Source organism: Pipra filicauda, unplaced genomic scaffold (assembly GCF_003945595.2).
Source record: "Pipra filicauda isolate LSUMZ 115617 unplaced genomic scaffold, ASM394559v2 scaffold646_size190468_pilon, whole genome shotgun sequence".
Taxonomy (NCBI): Eukaryota; Metazoa; Chordata; class Aves; order Passeriformes; family Pipridae; genus Pipra; species Pipra filicauda.
The window spans coordinates 59,511-77,162 of record NW_024104805.1 but is presented as its reverse complement, the minus strand read 5'-3'; the positions used below and the strand labels follow the sequence as shown (position 1 = coordinate 77,162).

The 17,652-nt window shown below is 54.1% G+C and overlaps 1 protein-coding gene across 5 annotated transcripts in view; it reads right to left on the bottom strand.

Moving 5' to 3' along the window:
• RPH3A (rabphilin 3A) overlaps positions 1–13,337 on the bottom strand; it is a 31,616-nt gene extending 18,279 nt beyond the window's left edge. For 2 of the 5 annotated variants that reach the window (XM_027714875.2, XM_027714880.2), the window contains exons 1-5: positions 13,252–13,330; positions 11,483–11,632; positions 4,993–5,215; positions 4,525–4,539; positions 3,640–3,774 (exon numbers count right to left, since the gene is read on the bottom strand). In XM_027714875.2, the coding sequence (XP_027570676.1) occupies positions 3,640–3,774; positions 4,525–4,539; positions 4,993–5,069 (227 nt within the window). In that variant the 5' untranslated portion in view covers positions 5,070–5,215; positions 11,483–11,632; positions 13,252–13,330. Of the gene's footprint in view, positions 1–3,639; positions 3,775–4,524; positions 4,540–4,992; positions 5,216–11,482; positions 11,633–13,251 lie in introns of all 5 variants that reach the window. The other 3 variants (XM_027714878.2, XM_027714876.2, XM_027714879.2) reach the window with 3 other exon arrangements.
• Positions 13,338–17,652: the final 4,315 nt, after the last annotated feature.

Here is a 17,652-nt window from a genome sequence, read left to right as displayed (position 1 = left end):
CATGGGGAAATCATGTGCCTTAAAGGGCTGAATATTAAATTAAGGTTAATTTTAATGGCATAAAAGAGACAAGAAAAGCAGCCAAGCTACAGATTAAAGAAAACATAATTAAAATTGGGATGGGAAATGAGAAGCAATTTTCCTCCCCTACAAGTTTGCAGGTGACTAAAGGTAAAGCACCATTTGGGCTTTTCCAGGCTGAGCCCTCACCATGGAGAGGAGATGCCCAACCAAAATCCCACAAAAACTCAAGCAGCGTGAGTTGTCTCCCAGCCATGAATCAACCTCATCTCCTTTAGAAGTTGGCATCTCGGGAGACATTCCTGCCTGTCTCCAGCAACCTCCCTGCCCTTCCTTGACCCCTAATTTTATTTTTATGTTGTCTGCACACAAGGAAGAAGAGCTGAGGCTGTGGTCCCCAGTGAGCCTCCCTGCTGCTGGTCACCAAGGTTAATGACTTAATCCCCTGTGATTTCAGCCATCTGCTCCAGCATTATCTATGTGTCATCCCAGCAATAAGCAGCCAAATTAAAATGCAATCCTGCTCCAGAGTTGGTCCTCTCAGAGGAAAGGTGAGAGGCTGTGACCCATGGGGAGACAGTTAAGCCACAGCACTTTTGGAGGGGATCCAGGAGCCATATGTCACCTCACCCCTGGGAGAACCAGCTCCATGCAAGGCACTCTCCAGAAATATCAATTTCTGACTTTGGGTGGTTTGAGATCTTTCCTTCAATGCCAAGAGCAGGCTGGAACTCATTAGGCAGCAGAGCAGACTCGGTGTGTTATTGATGGCACCCAATTATAGATGCATAATGGAGTCAATTAGTGCCTGCAGGTGCTCCTGTGCCAGCTGGGAAGAACAGGCTCCTCCTGGAGTGCAGCTGGAGCATCACCACCACCATCACTGGAGTATCACCAGAGCCGGCACAGGGACCCCCTGAGCATGAGCCAGGCCAAGCAGGGAGTGAGACGGGACAGCAGCAGATTCATCCCTGCCAACGTGGACCTCTGATCCCTCTGCCCAACAGCTTTGAGCCCCTGTGTCCCTCAACCAGCCCAAGGGATTATCCTCCTCACCCAGCAGTTGTCAAGTCCTTCATCAGTTCCAGCCGGACGTGCTCTTGCTGTGTCATGTTTAAGATGATTTCAGCTCCTATTTATCCTTCTCTATGCCATGAGACAAGGATCCAGCCAAAAAAAGCCCCACACAAAAAGTGTCCCTGTCCTACAATCCTCATCAGCATCCAGCTCATGCATCCCACGGGCTCCATCCACCCTTGTGGCTAAAAATACTCCTTCACTGGATTAATTTGAGCTGGGTTTGACACAAAGTCCAATTCCACAAATAAGATCTCAACAAGCAGCATCGATTTGTTCCCAACCCAGCCAAGGTAAGGGGCTGGTGGGACAGAGATAAAGGAGAGGGAGGGAACTAAACTGGGAGAGACATCAGGCACAAGGAGGTTCATCTGCAGCTAGCACCAGCTGTGGGATTCATGATTGCTCAAGTATCAGATGTAAAACTCAAATGAACCCCTCAAAAACATCCACTTAACTCCAAATATTTACCACATATTCCCTCTTTGGAAGGCACGCTCACTCCACATGAGTTCTTCCTTATATTAACCAAAAACAAAATTTTCATGGAATGACAGAATGGTTGGGTTGGAAGGGACCTTAAAGCCCACCCAGTTCCACCCCCTGCCATGGGCAGGGACACCTTCCACTAGACCAGGTTGCTCCAACCTGGCCTTGAACACTTCCAGGGATGGAGCAGCCACAGCTTCTCCAGACAAGTTTTAATGGATCTTTTTTTTTCCTTCTCCCTTACAGAGAGAGAAAATCCCAGCAAATCCCAGAAACTCAGGCTTTCCAGGAGCAGCATCCCGGAGCAGCCTGTCGGACCAAGGTACATCCATATCCGCTGCCTCCCTGCCAGAGGCCAGCCTGGCAAACCCGGATTATTTTGTAATATAAGGAGCTCTCCTGGATAAGGTCCGAGCAGCTCCTGAACGGATGATTCCGTACGAGAGACTGATCCAGGCGCTGTCCCATATTTCTGGAGCTGAACATCCCACAGCTCTTGTTGTGCAAGCCAACAAACACAAAGGGGCTGGCACGGCTCCCGCTGCGCCTCCACGCAGGGGGGGGAATCAGCTGCGGCAGCACATCCGCCAGCATTCCCGGCTCCCAGTCCTCCGCCCGGCTTTTCATGAATGAGAATGAGCAAACCTCCTCCTCCTCGGCTCACGAAGGCGAAAGGCAGGCTTTCTGCAGGCTGGTAAACAGCTGCACGATGCAAAATAAATCTCTCCCCCCTCTCTGCTGAAGATGATTTATGCCTGATCCAAAGAGCATCACGTTTGAGAGTAGTTCTTACAGGGCTGCAAATGGGCAAAGCCGGGGAAACGCTGCTTGTAAGCACTTTTGGGGAATGAATCACCACCATTCACAGCTACTTTCACCTGGTTTCTGCCAAAAAGCCGGGAGAGGAAAGCGCTACCTGTTGTAAAGTGAGGTGATGCCAAGCTGGGGAGGCATCTTGAGCCTGGAGGAGCAGCACATCCAAGGGACATTGCCAAGCCCTGGCAGTGAAAACAACCTCTGTCAAGGCAGAACCTGTCCAGGCTGTTCACAGACCACTCCTAACAAAGGATTTCTGCAAGTGAGTAAATAAATCCACCAGTTTGGAGGCCACAAGGTGCAGCCAGAGCACACCACGGTTGCACCACAAACACTCAATATTTAAGTGTTATTAAGGGACAGCAAAGCTTCCCCAAGCTACAAGATGGGCTTTGGTATTCCCAGAGCAGTGGAGAGCACAATTCCTGCCTGGGCCTGAGTATGTTCCCTCCAAGGGAAAAAAAAAGCCAGATGCTTAAGTTCAGCAAGAAGAAACTGTTCCTCTGTAAGGAAAACAGGTGTGATGCCTGACAAATGGGATTATGGAGATCCCACTGGAAAACCAGCCCCAGCAGAGCAAGTTGATACCTCATTACCATTATTTCACCTGATACCTTTGCCCAGGAAGAGCAGAGGGGCAGGAAAAGAAATACAGGCTCTTCTCACCCTCTGAATGGGTGCCAAGGATGCCCCCAGTACCCTTCAGTGGTCATGGGTACCCCAGAATCCCCAGGAGCTGGTCCCAGCACGTACCAGCCCTGAGCATCACTCAGACCTACTGAGCCTCAGAGACAGCTCATTTCAGGGTGGTAGGAGAGATTGACCACAGGGATGGATCCATCACCACTCCAGCCCCACGTCTGTTTTCCCAAAACAAGACAAAGCCCCTCTCAGTGAGCCATGACTTTGCCCACACTCACGGGGGCTCAGGCTCCTGGACAAGCAGCTTCACGAAATGACATGTTATTAATGATCCCTTTTAGACTGAAAAAAGCGGCTGACACCATAAATCCTTGGCCCAAACTCCGTGGCACACAGAGCAGGAGCAGCACACAGAGCAGATCCCTCCCCTGCGCGCAGGTTCCTCCTGGCTGAGAACCAAAGATCCCCCGCAGGCTCCTTTCAGGAGAAGCACTGCAGTGCAGTAGCTGCTTCCCAGGAAAGCAGCCAAGCAGGAGCTTCCTCCCGTGTCCCTCTGGACCTCCAATGCCACCAGTGCCACCAGCACTGCCTTACCCGATGCGCTCCTGCTCCATCTCCTCCATCTTCTCGGCGCGGGCGATGACCCTGTTGATGATCTCCTTCTCCTCATCCGTCAGCTCCTCGCCCTTGCGCTGCCGGTCGGCTTGGCCGCCCCAGCCGGAGGGGAGCCTGTGGGAACAGGGATTCATCCATGGATCACACAGGTGATTCATACCATGGATGTGTGCGGGAACAGCCAGGCACCAATCCCCAAACCCAAAAGCAGGGCTATGATATCACCCCACCCCTCAAATCCCTTCTAGCTGCAAATGGCCCCCCCCGGTTGGAAGCTCTTATCTCCATTTTTTGAGGGTTTCATATAGAAACACTTGTTTTATATGGATTAAAAAATTCCTTTATAAAAATATTCTCATTATTTCCACGTTTCAGCCAACACAGTTCACTTTGCAGCCTCCTCTCCAGTGTGGAACACCAGGTTTGCCAGTGAGCCGCGGTACCGGGGTGATGGAGCAGGAGTGGGTGGGGTTTTTTTGGGAACATTTCAGCAAACATGGGACTGTTTCCTCCTCTAACATCATTTCCAAGGATCCTTTCGCCCAGCCTGGGTGTCAGGCAGCGATAACCTGGTGACAGGGTAATGTCTGCCACTCAGACTGGAACAACAAAGGATGTAAAAGGCAAATGTCCCTCACACCTTCCATCTTTCTGCTCATCTAAAGACCTTTCCTGTGTATTTTTCCTCCTGGACTGAATGCAACTGCATGGTCTTGAACCTTAAATGCATCAAAACCATGTGCAACACTTCCCAAACTCAATTTTTTTTTTTTTTGGCATCTAAACCAAGGCTTTTTGTATTTTCTCAAAACCATCAGAGGAATAAGTTAAAAAACAAAAAAAAAAAGCAAGGGAGATACTTACTGCTCCTTCTCGCTGCTGGGAGGCACAAGAAAGAGAGGGAATAAGGATTAGGTGAGAGCAGGGACAAGGGCAGCTCAGCCTGGCACAGCCGGTGCTCTCCCCAAAGCAGCTCCAAACACGAGCTTTGCCCAGCCCCTGCATCCTCCAGGCTCCCAAAACCTGTACCCAACCATGGGTGCTGCCACCACCCACCCAGCCAGGACAGAGATGGATGGAGCACCTCCCTGCATGGTGACCACACTGGAGAACATCAGGACAGACAGACGGGGCTCCTCATCAGCACCAGGTTCATGCCCACCCACGAGTCTGTCCCCATCACCCGCTCAGGGGGTTTAGGGGGTAACACCACAAAACATCCTCGTCCAACTGGCACAAACCCAGTTCCTGATGTTCCCAGAGGAAGACCCTGTGTCACCTCCCACCCTGGGGACTCTCCTCCTTCCCGCAGCCCCAGTCCCCTCCTCTCACCTGGCTCGGACAGACATGGTCCTGTCGCTGGGGCACATCCACCGGTCGGAGCTGCCACCCACCACGGCGTCGGTCATCGCCCGCTCCCGGGGCACTCGGGGACTGACTTCAGGGACACCAGTGCCCTGATGAAAAGCACCAACGTCGCACACTGGGCAAGTCAGTCACCTCACTTGCAGACAGCAGCGATGCCAATGACGGCAACCCAGAGTTTTCAGCCAGGCTGGAGGGGAAAAAAAAAAAAACCAAGAAAAATCCCAAAAATCATACCTGGAAAGGCTTTACGTTTGGCATTAAGAGGAACTGGAGCAGGAACATTACTTTGGTGACTGTCTTGATACTGTGCATGAGACACAGGATCCTACCACCACCTCCCTCCCAGGAGGCAGCGCAGCCGCGCTCGGCACAGTTGTAATTAATGAGATACCCGACCTCACATTAATTATGAGGCTTCAGAGCTGGGAGGGAAGAGAGTGTTCCATTTCAGAGAAACATCTACAAACCACGGAACTTTCTCCCCAAAACCCAGCACGTCTTGCACGGTGCCAGGGATGATGACACTGCCAGTCACTGTCCCACCTGGACCACTCCCAGGATGGTCCCCAAGGGCAGCTGGTGTGTCCAGGGGTGGCATCACCCACAAGACACCACTTGCAAAGGGAGAAGCTCTGGTTGAGCCTCCCTTTACAGCTCTTAAGGTGGGAATAAAAGCAAAGACAATCCCTTCAGGAAGGGCTTTGCTGCAGCACTGACCGGAGCACAAGGCTCTGGATATAAGCCCCCCTTCCTCAGGGCTTCCTGCTGATGGAGGCAATATTTTTAGCTCAGCTGCTTCCCACCCCCAGGTTTCCCCCCACCCATCTCCTCTGTGGATGGGGGACCTGCAGAGACACCCCAGCAACAGCCTCCCACCTGCACCACTCACAGCACCTGCATTTGAATTGCTTCCTCTGCCTGCAGAAGAACTAAAAATACACAAACACCCCCCCCCCAAAACCCTCTGCAGAGCCTGGTTGTGGATGATGAACGGCCCAGAGGCTGGGAGAACTTCATCTCCCCACCCTGCTGCCCTGGGATGATGTTGCTGTGGATTCCTCTCTGCCTGGAAGGGACCCCCAGCACCAACTCCAGCATCCCAGAGGTGCCAGTGCACCCCAGCAGCACCAGAATTCAGCCCAAATGGGTAAATGCACCTTTGCAGGGCATGAAGCAACTCCAGAAAAACTCCAGCAGAGGCACTGGGGAGGTTTTCCCAAGGAGAAGAGGGAAAACAGGAGGTTTTAAACTTGCCCCACTGAAATCACAAATTCCAAGCCAAGAAAACCATAAAACTTTCCCAAAAAGGAGGAAAAAACATAATTCCCATCATCCTCTTCCTGCTCTGCAGTTATCTCTGAGGAGTCAGAGATTTGAGGTTCACCTTGGCTTCACTGAAACCTTACATATACATGAAAATATTTTTGGAAAAAAAGGAGAAGTGAAGCACGTGGGTAATTAGTGCTCCGCTGGTTTCACACAGTGCCTATTCCTGTGCCAAACCAGAAGGCTCTGATTAACAAGGTCAGTTAAATAAGCAAATTGTTCATTTAAGTCCCCACCGCCACCTCCACAATCCGCAGTGCAGCAGCAAATTCCCACTGGGAACGAAGGGTTCCAGCTCAGCCTGGGGGTCTTGTGGGGTGGGCACACATTTAATAGGGTGCTCTGGGAGGAAGGGCTGCACTGTGATGCCACCACCCATTTTTGTGGAGATGTGGGTGGATAAGGGACCTGCCTAAGGCCACATGGAGCAGGAGTGTCCAGCCCAGCCCTGCAACAGGGGAAAATAAGTGGAAAATCCCTGTTTTTTCCTAGCAAAGGGGATAAAGTGACCACCAGCACTCAGCACTGGGGAGGAAACTTCTTCCCCCAACTAGAACTTTCTGCTAATAATAGAGAGGCCACGAGTGTTTCGCTTTGTTGCGGATGGAGTGGAGCCCAGGGACAGTTCCTGAAGGAATTCACAATCCGTTCCTTCGCCTATAAATAATAGATTTGGAAGATCTACTTTGCATTACTTCCAGCAACTACCCTCACTTGCCCTAATGCTTGGTTCTGCATTTTTAGCACATGGTAGAGAACAAAATAACAGCTTACAGTGGCTTTTTCCCCCCCGCCAAATCCTTGCTCCCAAGCCAAAGGACGTGGCCCATCCAAGTGGTGATCGATGGGATGCAGCAGCATTTAGTTAATGAAATGGAAACATCCCAACCTAAGAGGTTGCCAAGACCTTCCAGGGTTTGGCTGACCCCAGAGGGTCCCAGGCTTGCTCCCCCTGGTCTGAGATGAGCAGGGATGCGAGCAGGTCTCCAGCTGCTCGAGGTTCTCCAGTGGATGCTGGAAGGAGGCGGCAGCTCCCGTCAGCGCCAACGTGTCCAGGGCAGAGCCAGGAATAGCAGTGAGGTCTTAATTTCTGGCCTTAAGGAAGGGCCACATGACTCCAATCACGCCGCTCCATTACTTCTGTGTGACGGAGCCCATGAACGTGATCATGCCCTGATAAAATGGGATTGAACGCCTTCCGCGGATCCCTCGGCCTCTCCCGTCATCGCCGCTTGCTCCGAGCCAGGAGGTGCCAACTCGTGGGCGCTTCTCCAGCACCCAAAACCTGGCAGACGCAGCATCAGTGACCAGCATGCCTGGGCAGGCAGGGAAAGGCAGCAGGAGCCCCATGGCATGAGCCCATCCCACCCCACAGCACCAGGAAGGACACGGAGCTGCTGCTTCCCCGGGCAGGATCCAAAGCCACCCACAAACCGGGCACCTGAAAAGAGAGACCTGCCCACAGCTGCCCAAACTCACCCCTTCAGCCACCTGGAAATAACAACCCAGGGTAGAAAACAGACAATTCAGTATTTTACAGGCTCCCAGTGCAACAATCAGGTTTTTACGGTGAGCTCAACAGTCCACACTCGATGCCTGCAGAGATTGTCTCCACCAGCAAAGACACTGACACAGGCAACCTATTTCTCCAGCCTTCTCAGCTCTGCAATGCAGCTTTCTTAAATATTGAATAAGTCTGCTGCTCTCCACCACCTGCCAGTGCCAATGATGAGGTAATTTTTGCATTGACAAAGCCTAATGTGATTAATCTGGTCTGAAAGGAGCAGGTTTTAGGGCTCGTCCATTCACTCGGAACACACTCGCAGACGGAGCGTCGGCAGCAGCCAGACCCCAACCAACCAACCAACCCAAACTGCTGCTCCGCTGCCAAGTGGGAGATTATTCCTGTGTGTCATCACCAAACAGGAGGCTTTGAACTTGAATGGATCCCAACATGATCCTCTGGCAGGCTGGTGGGGTTTGCACACTGGCATGGGAGTGTATTTACGCTCCGCGGATGGGGACGGAAAAATAGGATATGAGGATGGGTTTGCCTGATGAGGCTCCCCAGTCTCTTTCCCAGGGAGAAGAGGAACTATTTTGGGGTGACAAGCACCCACCGGGACCCCCCCAGCTGAGCAGGGAGAGGAGCAAACGCAGGAGCCGGAAGGCACCAGGATGGAACTGTCTCCTCATCACTCAGCGTCCCCACACACCGTGTTTGGCAGGAAATCTCTCCCAGCTCACGAGGATGTTCACTGCCATCTCACAACTCCATCAGGGCCAGATCCTGCCTTGTCCAGCTCCAGGGCCCACACCTGGCACTCAGGAAGGTCTGAGGGGACAGGGGACTCCTAAGTCCTCACCAGACACCAGGCACAGACGCTGCACCCCATGTCCAGCTCTGCCCTGAGCATCTCTCAACATCCAGGCTTTTCCTTTCCCAGGAAAAGGGGGTTGCCCGGTGCAGGTGCCACGCACACCCCACACCATTCTCTACAGCACAGAGGACCCATGGCATGGCATTCCCATGGCTATAGGGGCCACAAAGCCGCCCGAACAGGCAGCAGGTGCTCACTGTCCTCCAGTGTCAGGTGGGATTTGGTACTGCTGGATTTACCTGCAGAAGGGCAAGAAAAAAGGGGGAAATAGCCTCAAAATATCTGCTGGAACTGCTGTGTAACACTGCAAGAGAACCAGCAGATCACATGGGGGGCCAGGAGGGCAGCCCAGCCCCATAGGGTTCCACACACCAGAACTCCCTCAAATCCTGACATTCCATCATTTGGCTCATCTCACATACAAATTGGTTTAGGAAGTTCAGGCAAAATTGGGCATCTGCACTATGGAACAGCCCACTTTGGAGGCTTTTCTTTCAAAACAGAATAGAGGGAGGCAGAGCTCACCGGCACAAAAGCTGCTTGGCCTGGAGCTCCCCTGGACATCTGGACCAGGATTGGGGCATGGGACAGCAGGACAGTCCCAGATGAAGCGTCAGGTGACACACTGGAATGGCAGCACACACTGCCAGTGCTCCCACAAGGACTTGCATCCTCCAACAGCCCAGTAATGCCACGAGGTGGGATCAGACCCTGGACACTGAACCCCCTCAACCACCCCATGGCAAAGCGAGGGCGCGGAGTCCTGGGAATCCAGCTTTGGGAATGACCCAGAACCAGCAGGCTGTAGACCTGGGGTCATCACACCAAACCCTTGCAGGGAACAGCAGCCCTGCAATTCCTGAGCCAGCTTTAACTGAATAATTAAAGCTAAATGTGATGGCCACATTCCCAGGTGACAGTGACCCACAGACAGGAAACACAAAGCAATGGAAATCCTGGCCATTCCACAGTGCCCCGATACCACAACCACTCCTGCAAGCCCATCCAGCAGCACCCACCCACCCCCAGCCCCGTGGCACGCCAGGATGGCACCACCACAACCTGGCACACTCCATTGCCCCATGGAACACACAGGAGCCCCCAGGGCTGCTCCTGCCTCCCCTGCCCTCCAGCTAAATCCACACCACAACACCTGGGAGCCCTCCTTAAGGCAATGTCTGTGCTGCCTTTAAATTCCCACAATGTGCTGAGAAATGCCTTCTTTCCCCTCCCCCTTAATTCCCAGCTCCTCGTCATCCTCCAGACAAAGCTCCATCCCAAGGCAGCCGAGCAGCATCGCACAGTCAATTTTATTTAAGCAGCACGTTGACATTTCCTCCAGCAGCTCCTTCACAAACCAAACACTGTTATGATGCTGTCACAGGGATTTACTCCTCTTGATTAATTATAGGAAAGACAATAGTAAAAAAATATACATAATTCCTGGGTTTATCTGACTTTCCCGTGGCTGTCGGAGCTGGGGGTCCCAGCGATGCCTGAGCACAGCCTGAGCTCACCTGGTGCTGCCATCGCTCCTTGTGCCACACAGAGCTGCTCCAAAGCTGCTTAGCAACAGATAAATCCCTGCATGGCTCCAGCACACGGATCACACCCTCGATACCTGGGACAAGGAGCATGGCCAGAGCCACCAGGGTGGACCAGCCTCACCAGGGATGTTGGTGCAGGGACCCCCATGCACCAAGAGCAGCTGGAAGAAGTTTAACAATGGGGAGAAGGCTGGGAAGCACCAACCATGTGTGCTTGGAGGTGGCAGGTCCTGTTCACTGCCAGGGAAGGTTTCCCAAAGGTGGTGACAGTCCCCACGAGATGCCCCAGGGGTGCTTGAGGGCCACAGTGTCACACCACAGGACAGTAGTAGTGGTGGCACCCCCAGAGCATGACCCTGGCTGGAGGATGCTCAGGGGTGCAGCCCCACCCTCCTCATGGGATGCCAGGTTGGGGCAGAGGAGCCACACAGAGCCAGGCCTCCCACACCAGACCTGTGTAGAGGGGTCCCAGTGGTGTGGAGGGGATCCCCCCGGCACCACAGCCCCTCCCCAAGGGCCATGGGCAGCCCAGCCACCAGCAGAGAAGAGCACGGGGCCACCCAGCTAAACATCTGCACCACCCTGGGCTCCCAGTTTGCCCAGTCACCAAGCACAGCTCCTCTCCCTCCCTACACACCCTCAATATCTGGTTTCATGCAGCCAGACCTGCTCCCCATCACCAGCACACCAGGTCCAAAGCAGAGAGCCCATCCTCACCTCCCGGGGTCGGAGAAGCAAATGCTGCTTCCCCCACGTGAACCTTATAAACCATCCCATCCTCACCCCCGGCCACTCCCCAGCTTAACGAGGACGTGGGAATTAATCAGCCCGGCCTTGGGGAACAGAGCCCTCCCCCCTTCCCAGACCTTGAGTGCTCTGCTGGGACCACCTGGAGCGATTCATTACCGTTATCACTAATTGGCAGTGACTGCAGTGACATCGTCACCGGGCTGTGGGCCGGAGGAGGGCACTGAGCCAGGGCCACCAGCGAGCTGGCAGAGGGTCACCGCTGCCAGCACAACCCCCGGGACCTGCGCGGCACACGGGGGGCCGTCTCGTTTTCATCTCCCAGAGAAAGCCCCTCAAAACTTAAGCACAAAAAGGGGCTCGGAAGCTGTGAGCCCCCTCACCCTCCCTCAGCAGTTTTCCTCCCCTCGCCCTTCCCCAGCCAGGGAATGTTTAACACCAGCACACACGTACCACGCGGCCACGGAGGCGCAGCAGAGTCCTGCAATGGGCTCCTGGGTTTCACCCTCGCTGCAAAGGGTGCTCCACTCGACAAACGGGCTTTTCCCCCATTCGGCACGTTTTTTGGCTCTCCTGGGGAGCCAGGGCAGCGCCAAGGCAAGTCTGCGAAGGAGGAGGAAGCAGAGGGGTGGGCTGGAGGCAGTGGCGAGCTGGGCACGGGGTTTGCACCCAGGTGGGGTGCTCTGAGGAGGGATGGTGGGCGTGGGGTGTCCCGGGAAGCCCACCCTGCAGGTGGCGAACGGCTCCCACCGCATCGCCTGGCGATGGCTCAGCGCCGCCGGAGCCTGCGGGGCTGCTGCGGGCGAGCAGCGCCCACCCAGCGCTGCCCTCCCGGGGGATCCCAGCAAAGTGCCCACGGGAGGCTACAGCAATTCCCAGCCCCAAGGCTCTACATCCTCTGCCCACGGAACCCCTGAAGCAGATCTCCTGAGTCAGCCCTCCAGCAGCAGCGAGCAGCTCGTTCAGTCCCTGCCGGATGAATGATGCATCATCAAATAAAGCCCAGTGTCACAACATTAACAATATTTATTTTCAGGCTAAGCTGCAGCCTGGGCTTTTGATACCAGTAATTAAAGCAAATGGTTCATCTGTTATCAGCTCTGCATCCCTGGAGCCAACTGTCCATGTTTTGAAGCCCTGTATTATCTTTTTTTCTTGCAGCCTCATGGGAAGGGGGGGATCAGGCTGATCCACACACACTTCGAGGATCCCGGGAGGAGTGTGGCATGGCCCGAGCCCAAAGCAGAGCCATGGCCGGGGCAGCCACCTTGCTCAAAGCTTTTTTAGTAGTGAAATGAAGGAGTGTTAATCGCACAAAGACAAATTGCTGCTCTAGCTTATACCTGAAACCAGAATTATTAGAAGGACAGCAGCAAGAGAAATAATCAGGTCCCTTTCCTGAAGGAGCCCGTCCCTGGGAGCTTCACCATCCAGCAGCGTCAGACTAATTTCCGAGGTGGCTGCTTTTGCCTCCCGGAGGTTCCAGGCTACTCCAGAAAGGTTTTTAATGCCTTTTGCACCACTTTTGTCCATCGTGGGAAAGGAGTGGCAAAGGCACCTGCCAAAGCCCTTGGACCAGCCCTGAGCTGGGCAGTGATGCTCTTCCAGAGCCTCAGCAGGGAGCAGAGCACCCCAAGTGCCCCCACAGCAGGGACAGGTCGTTCTCTGCATCCCGCAGCTCTCAGGTGCCTCGGAAGGGGCTCAGCCCCTGGTGCCACCGCAGCTCCTACTGGGCACACTCCGGGGACAGAGACGAGAGCCAATTTTGAGGGCTGGAACCCCCCCAAATGCTCAACACACTTCAAAGTTGTCCACACACCGGGAAGACCAGCAGCAGCACCCAGAGCCCCCCTGCACCCGCACCCACGGGCGATGCCACCCCTCACACCCCCAGGGAGCCCCCACCCGCACTCACGGGCGATGCAGCCCCACGGACACCCAGGGACCTGCTCCACCCTCTGCCACCGGCCACCCACGGGGCGGGGGGTGTCACCCACAGCCCGCACCGCTCCGGGATGCTGCAACTTTCCCCGGGCCGGGAGCGGGGCTGGGGGGAACGAGCATCCCTGCATCCGCATCCCGATCCCTGTCCCTGCGGAGCCTTGGGGCACCCCCGGCACCTCCTGCCCGCCCCGGGGGAGATGCGGTGAGACCCCCCCCGCTGCCGCTCTCCCGCTCCCACGCTTGGCTGCAGCGCGGGGGACCCCCGACCCCCCCCTTACCTGGGCCAGGGTCCCGGGGTGCCGGGGCCGCTCCCCGCGCACGGCCGGGCTGGCGCTGCGCGGCTCCGGCGGCAGCACTGCGGAGCAGCGCGGGGCGGTGCGAGGAGGGGACACGGGAGGGGACACGGCCGGGGCCGCCCCGCTCCGTGCCCGCCCCGGGGAGCCGCCCCCGCGCTCCCCCAGCCCCCTCTGGTACCCCCTCCCGCAGCCGGCTGGAGAGGGGGGCGGCAATGGGACCCCTCTGCTCATCCTCTCCCCCATCCCGCTCTCATTCTTCCTCCTGCTCCTCAACTCTTTCTCACCCTTTTCTTCCATACCCTCTCAAATCCCATCCCATCCTTCCCCAGCCTTGACCACTGCAGGGTGAGGGAGGGGATTCTCCCTCTCTTCTCTGCTCTGGTGAGATCCCAACCTGCAGTGCTGCATCCAGCTCTGGAAACCTCAGCACAGGAAGGACATGGAGCTCCTGGAGTAAGTCCAGAGAGACACGAGGGTGCTCCAAGGGCCGGATCCCCTCTGCTTTGGGGCCAGGCTGGGAGAGCTAGGAGTGTTCATCTGGAGAAGAGAAGGCTCCAGGGAGACCTGAGAGCCCCTTCCAGTGCTTAAAGAGGCTCCAGGAGAGCTGGAAAGGGACTTTGGACAAGGGATGGAGTGATAGGACAAGGGGGAATGGCTTCCCACTGCCAGGGGGCAAGATTAGATGGGATATTGGGAAGAAATTCTCCCCTGTGAGGGGGGTGAGACCCTGGCACAGATTGCCCAGAGCACCTGTGGCTGTCCTATCCCTGCAAGTGTCCAAGGCCAGGTTGGATGGGGCTTGGAGCAACCTGGGATAGTGGAAGGTGTCCCTGCCTATGGCAGGGGGTGGAACAGGATGAACTTTAAGATCCACACACCTGCAGCATTCCCCAAAAGCTGTGGGAGCTTCCTGTCGCTCCCAGTTCCCAGTTACTGGGGATCCCACAATCCTGGCAGCCCTAAAGATCATCCTAAACATCGCTCTGAGCCGCAGGCACAAGAGGGGCCCACACTATCTCCAGTCCAGACTTCGGAGGAAGGAAAATTCCTCATTCCTCCAGCTGGATTTCCCCACTTTTATATAAATGATTTTTACCCAGCTGCACATAAGCCTCTCATGAAAACCCTACTTTTTTGGGGATTTAAAAAGAAATCCCTAAAGAGACAGAAATCCTTGAAGGATGGAGCATGTTCTTGCCTTCAGCAAGGAAAGTATTCCACCACTCAAGGCTGAGTGTTGATTGGCATCATGTAAATGCTTGATGGACACCTCCTTCCCTTCCAGGCCCAACTCTGTGTTTTTATTTAGCAAAAGAATTCCTCACTTATGCAAAATAGTTGGAGAGAGAAGCACAGGACTTTCAAGCTAATCTGTCTTGACACCTTCCTCAGAGATTCATAAAAAGCAGCAGAAATTTGAAAATCAGATCTAAAACTGGCTTTCCAGAAAGGAAAAAAGCAACACCTGCCGTTCTCTGTTCTGAATACCTGGCACTTCCACACTCCTTTTTTTAGCCCATCTTCTAAAATAAAAGAGCCAGTTTGATTTTTTTGTGGAATTAGAAATCCATTTTGGCAGTCTGGCAGATCCTGCAGCAGATCAAAGCAGGAGGGGTTATTTATTTATTTCCTCCCTGGTTTATTTTTATGCTCACCAGCCCTCTGGTTCTCCAGGAATTGCTGTGTTTCCCTTGGGATCTGACTGAGCATGGGGTTACCCTCTCTGTTTGATCCCAGAGCCATCCTGACTGGACTTGGATGGAGCACATGGACCAGCAGATCCTGCCTGCATGCTCAAGTTCAAGTGCAGAGGCAAAAATCCTGGAAGTTATCTGGGCAGTGCAGCATTTCCCTGTCCAGGTTGGAGCTCGGGCTGGATGCAGCTCCATCCCATGGTACCAACAATCTTGGGTTTATCCCCATTGGCAGCTGATCTCAGTGGGAATAACTGAGGAATAAAACCAAGTTCATGGCTACAGACAGCCCTGGGGGTCAAATCAGCACCCGCTGCAGACCTGGAGGCTCTGCCTCACCTCCAGCTGACTCCTGGGCTTGGATGCAGCCAGTGCTGGGGATGGAGGAGACGATGGAGCTGGGGAGGGAGCCAAGGGTTGAGCCAAGGATGGAGCCAGGGATGGAGACATGGATGAGGCTGAGGATGGAGCCAGTGATAGAGCTGGGGATGGAGCCAAGGATGGATCTGGGGGCAGAGATGTGGATGAGGCTGGGAATGAATTCAGGGATGGAGCCAAGGATTGAGCCAAGGATGGAGCTGGGGATGGCATCACAGATGAGGCGGGGGATGGAGCTGAGATGGAGCCAAGGATGGAGCCAGGGACAAGGCTGGGAATGGAGCAATCCCCCCAGGGCAGCACTGGCAATGAAACACAAGTACTGCTAACTCAGCACTGTCAACCCTGCACCTCTGATCAGATGCTCTGGGAGGAAACCTCTCCCCTCATTTACAGCACAATTAGTCACATCTAATTGGAGCACAGGACAGGAGACAGGGAGCAATGAGCCAGTACCAGGCCTGGATTATCCCTCTGGTACCTGCAGAGTCGGGCAGTCCAATGGAAAAAGGAATATGAGCTTTATAAAACAATTCTTCCTCTACGTTTTTAATTAAGATTAAAAGTGGTCCAGTGGAAATCTATAAACTCTCAGAGCTCCAGCACACAAAAACTCTGAATAACAGCTGACTCTGATACAGGGGAAAATAAATCAGGAGCACGTCAGGCCCTCCCCACACAGCTCCAAGCACGGGTGCATGGAGTTAAATTAAAAGGATTTATGGCAGCTTGAATGCCCAGGGGAGCATTTTTCCACTCCTGTAAATCACTTAAAGCTGAGCTGCTCCACCCCAAGCTGGCCTGGCCACAGATCCCAACGGATGCCCCCAGGAGCATCCTGGGATGAGACAGCAGGAATCGTGTGTGGCTGCACCGTAACTCAGCACGTGCGGCCCATCACACCCCACCCAAGGGATTTAGGGTGACTTAGTTATTTGACATGTGAAAGAGATGGGAAAGGACTCACCACCCACCACCCAAAATCCATAAACCGCTGCCCAGAGCAGCTCCTCGCTGGGGATTATGCTTTGGAAAAGAGGTGGAGGAGAAAAGAAGGAGAGGAGGATGGAGAAGGGATGATGGGCACCAGCCTGAGCTTTCTGAGCAGCAGGACAGAGCCTGGCAGCTGAATCCAGGGGGGTTGGGGACCTACTTTTTCAAGGAGAGAAAACCCCAAGCCAATATTTTGGCTGGAGCAGCAGAAAACCATCCCTCAGACTCTCCCTCAGCACCTGCCAGGATGCAGCCGGATCCACATCGTTTCATTAACACCTTGAGCCCCTCCAGCTCACCCTCCTGCCAGCTCTGAAAATAACAAACAAGGCACAAACCAGAGGAGACAGCCTTGATTAATCCCCCCCGTTGAAGTGCTGGGTTTAAAAAAAAGACATGGAAGAGGAAAGGAAAGGAAATTTCCCCCCTTGTCACTTGATTCAGGTGCTGGGATGTCACAGGGAAAACAGCTGCTCCAAGGGCTGGTGAAGGGATGGAGGAGGAACAGCACCTTGTGAGGATGCCAGGACATTTCTGACCACCCACGGTGTGTCATCCCTCTGGTCCCATCCCTGCCAGAGATACCAAAAAGCATCCGCAGCAAGGGGGCTTCAGCATCCCGACCCACTCTCACCCATCCCAGGTGAAAACCCCCCTCCTCAGCCCACTTCCCTCCTCACCCCAGAGACAGAAAATCCCACAGGGATCCCAAATCCCTCAGGAGATCCCCCATGTCCCATTCCTGTGGTGGCACAGGCAGGATCTGGCCCAGCAGGGTCCCCGCAGCGCCGCAGAGCCCCGAGCTCAGCAGGCCCAGCTCGCTCATGTCGGCAGCTCATTACACTCTTTTAATAAGATATGTGCTAGTTTTACATTCATTTCTCATTCCTGATAACGTTCTGTCCTATATAACTGCACTATTATCCTTGGTGAGGTGAGGGGAAGAATATATTTCCTAAAAGACTGCCTGCATTAATTTTGCAGTAAGTGCCATAAAAGATTTAATCTGCAGCTCCTCTTTTGTTAATGGGATTAGTATAACTTATTTACTGATTTAATTAATTGGCATGCCTTCCACTCAGCTGAACACGGTGTTTCACAAACTTACTGGTTCCAGCTGAGGAGAACTGGGTGTCGTTTCATTTTGGAGGCTGCGGAGAGCACGTACCTGTGAGCCTTAAATAATTAAAATGATTTCCGACAGCACATTAAAAAGAGGGGAGGAAGGAGCTTTATCTTCTCTCCTACCCGTGAATGTGGAGAATCATCTGTGCTACACCATTGCTGATATATATTCAATACCAGTTGTCACTGGTGA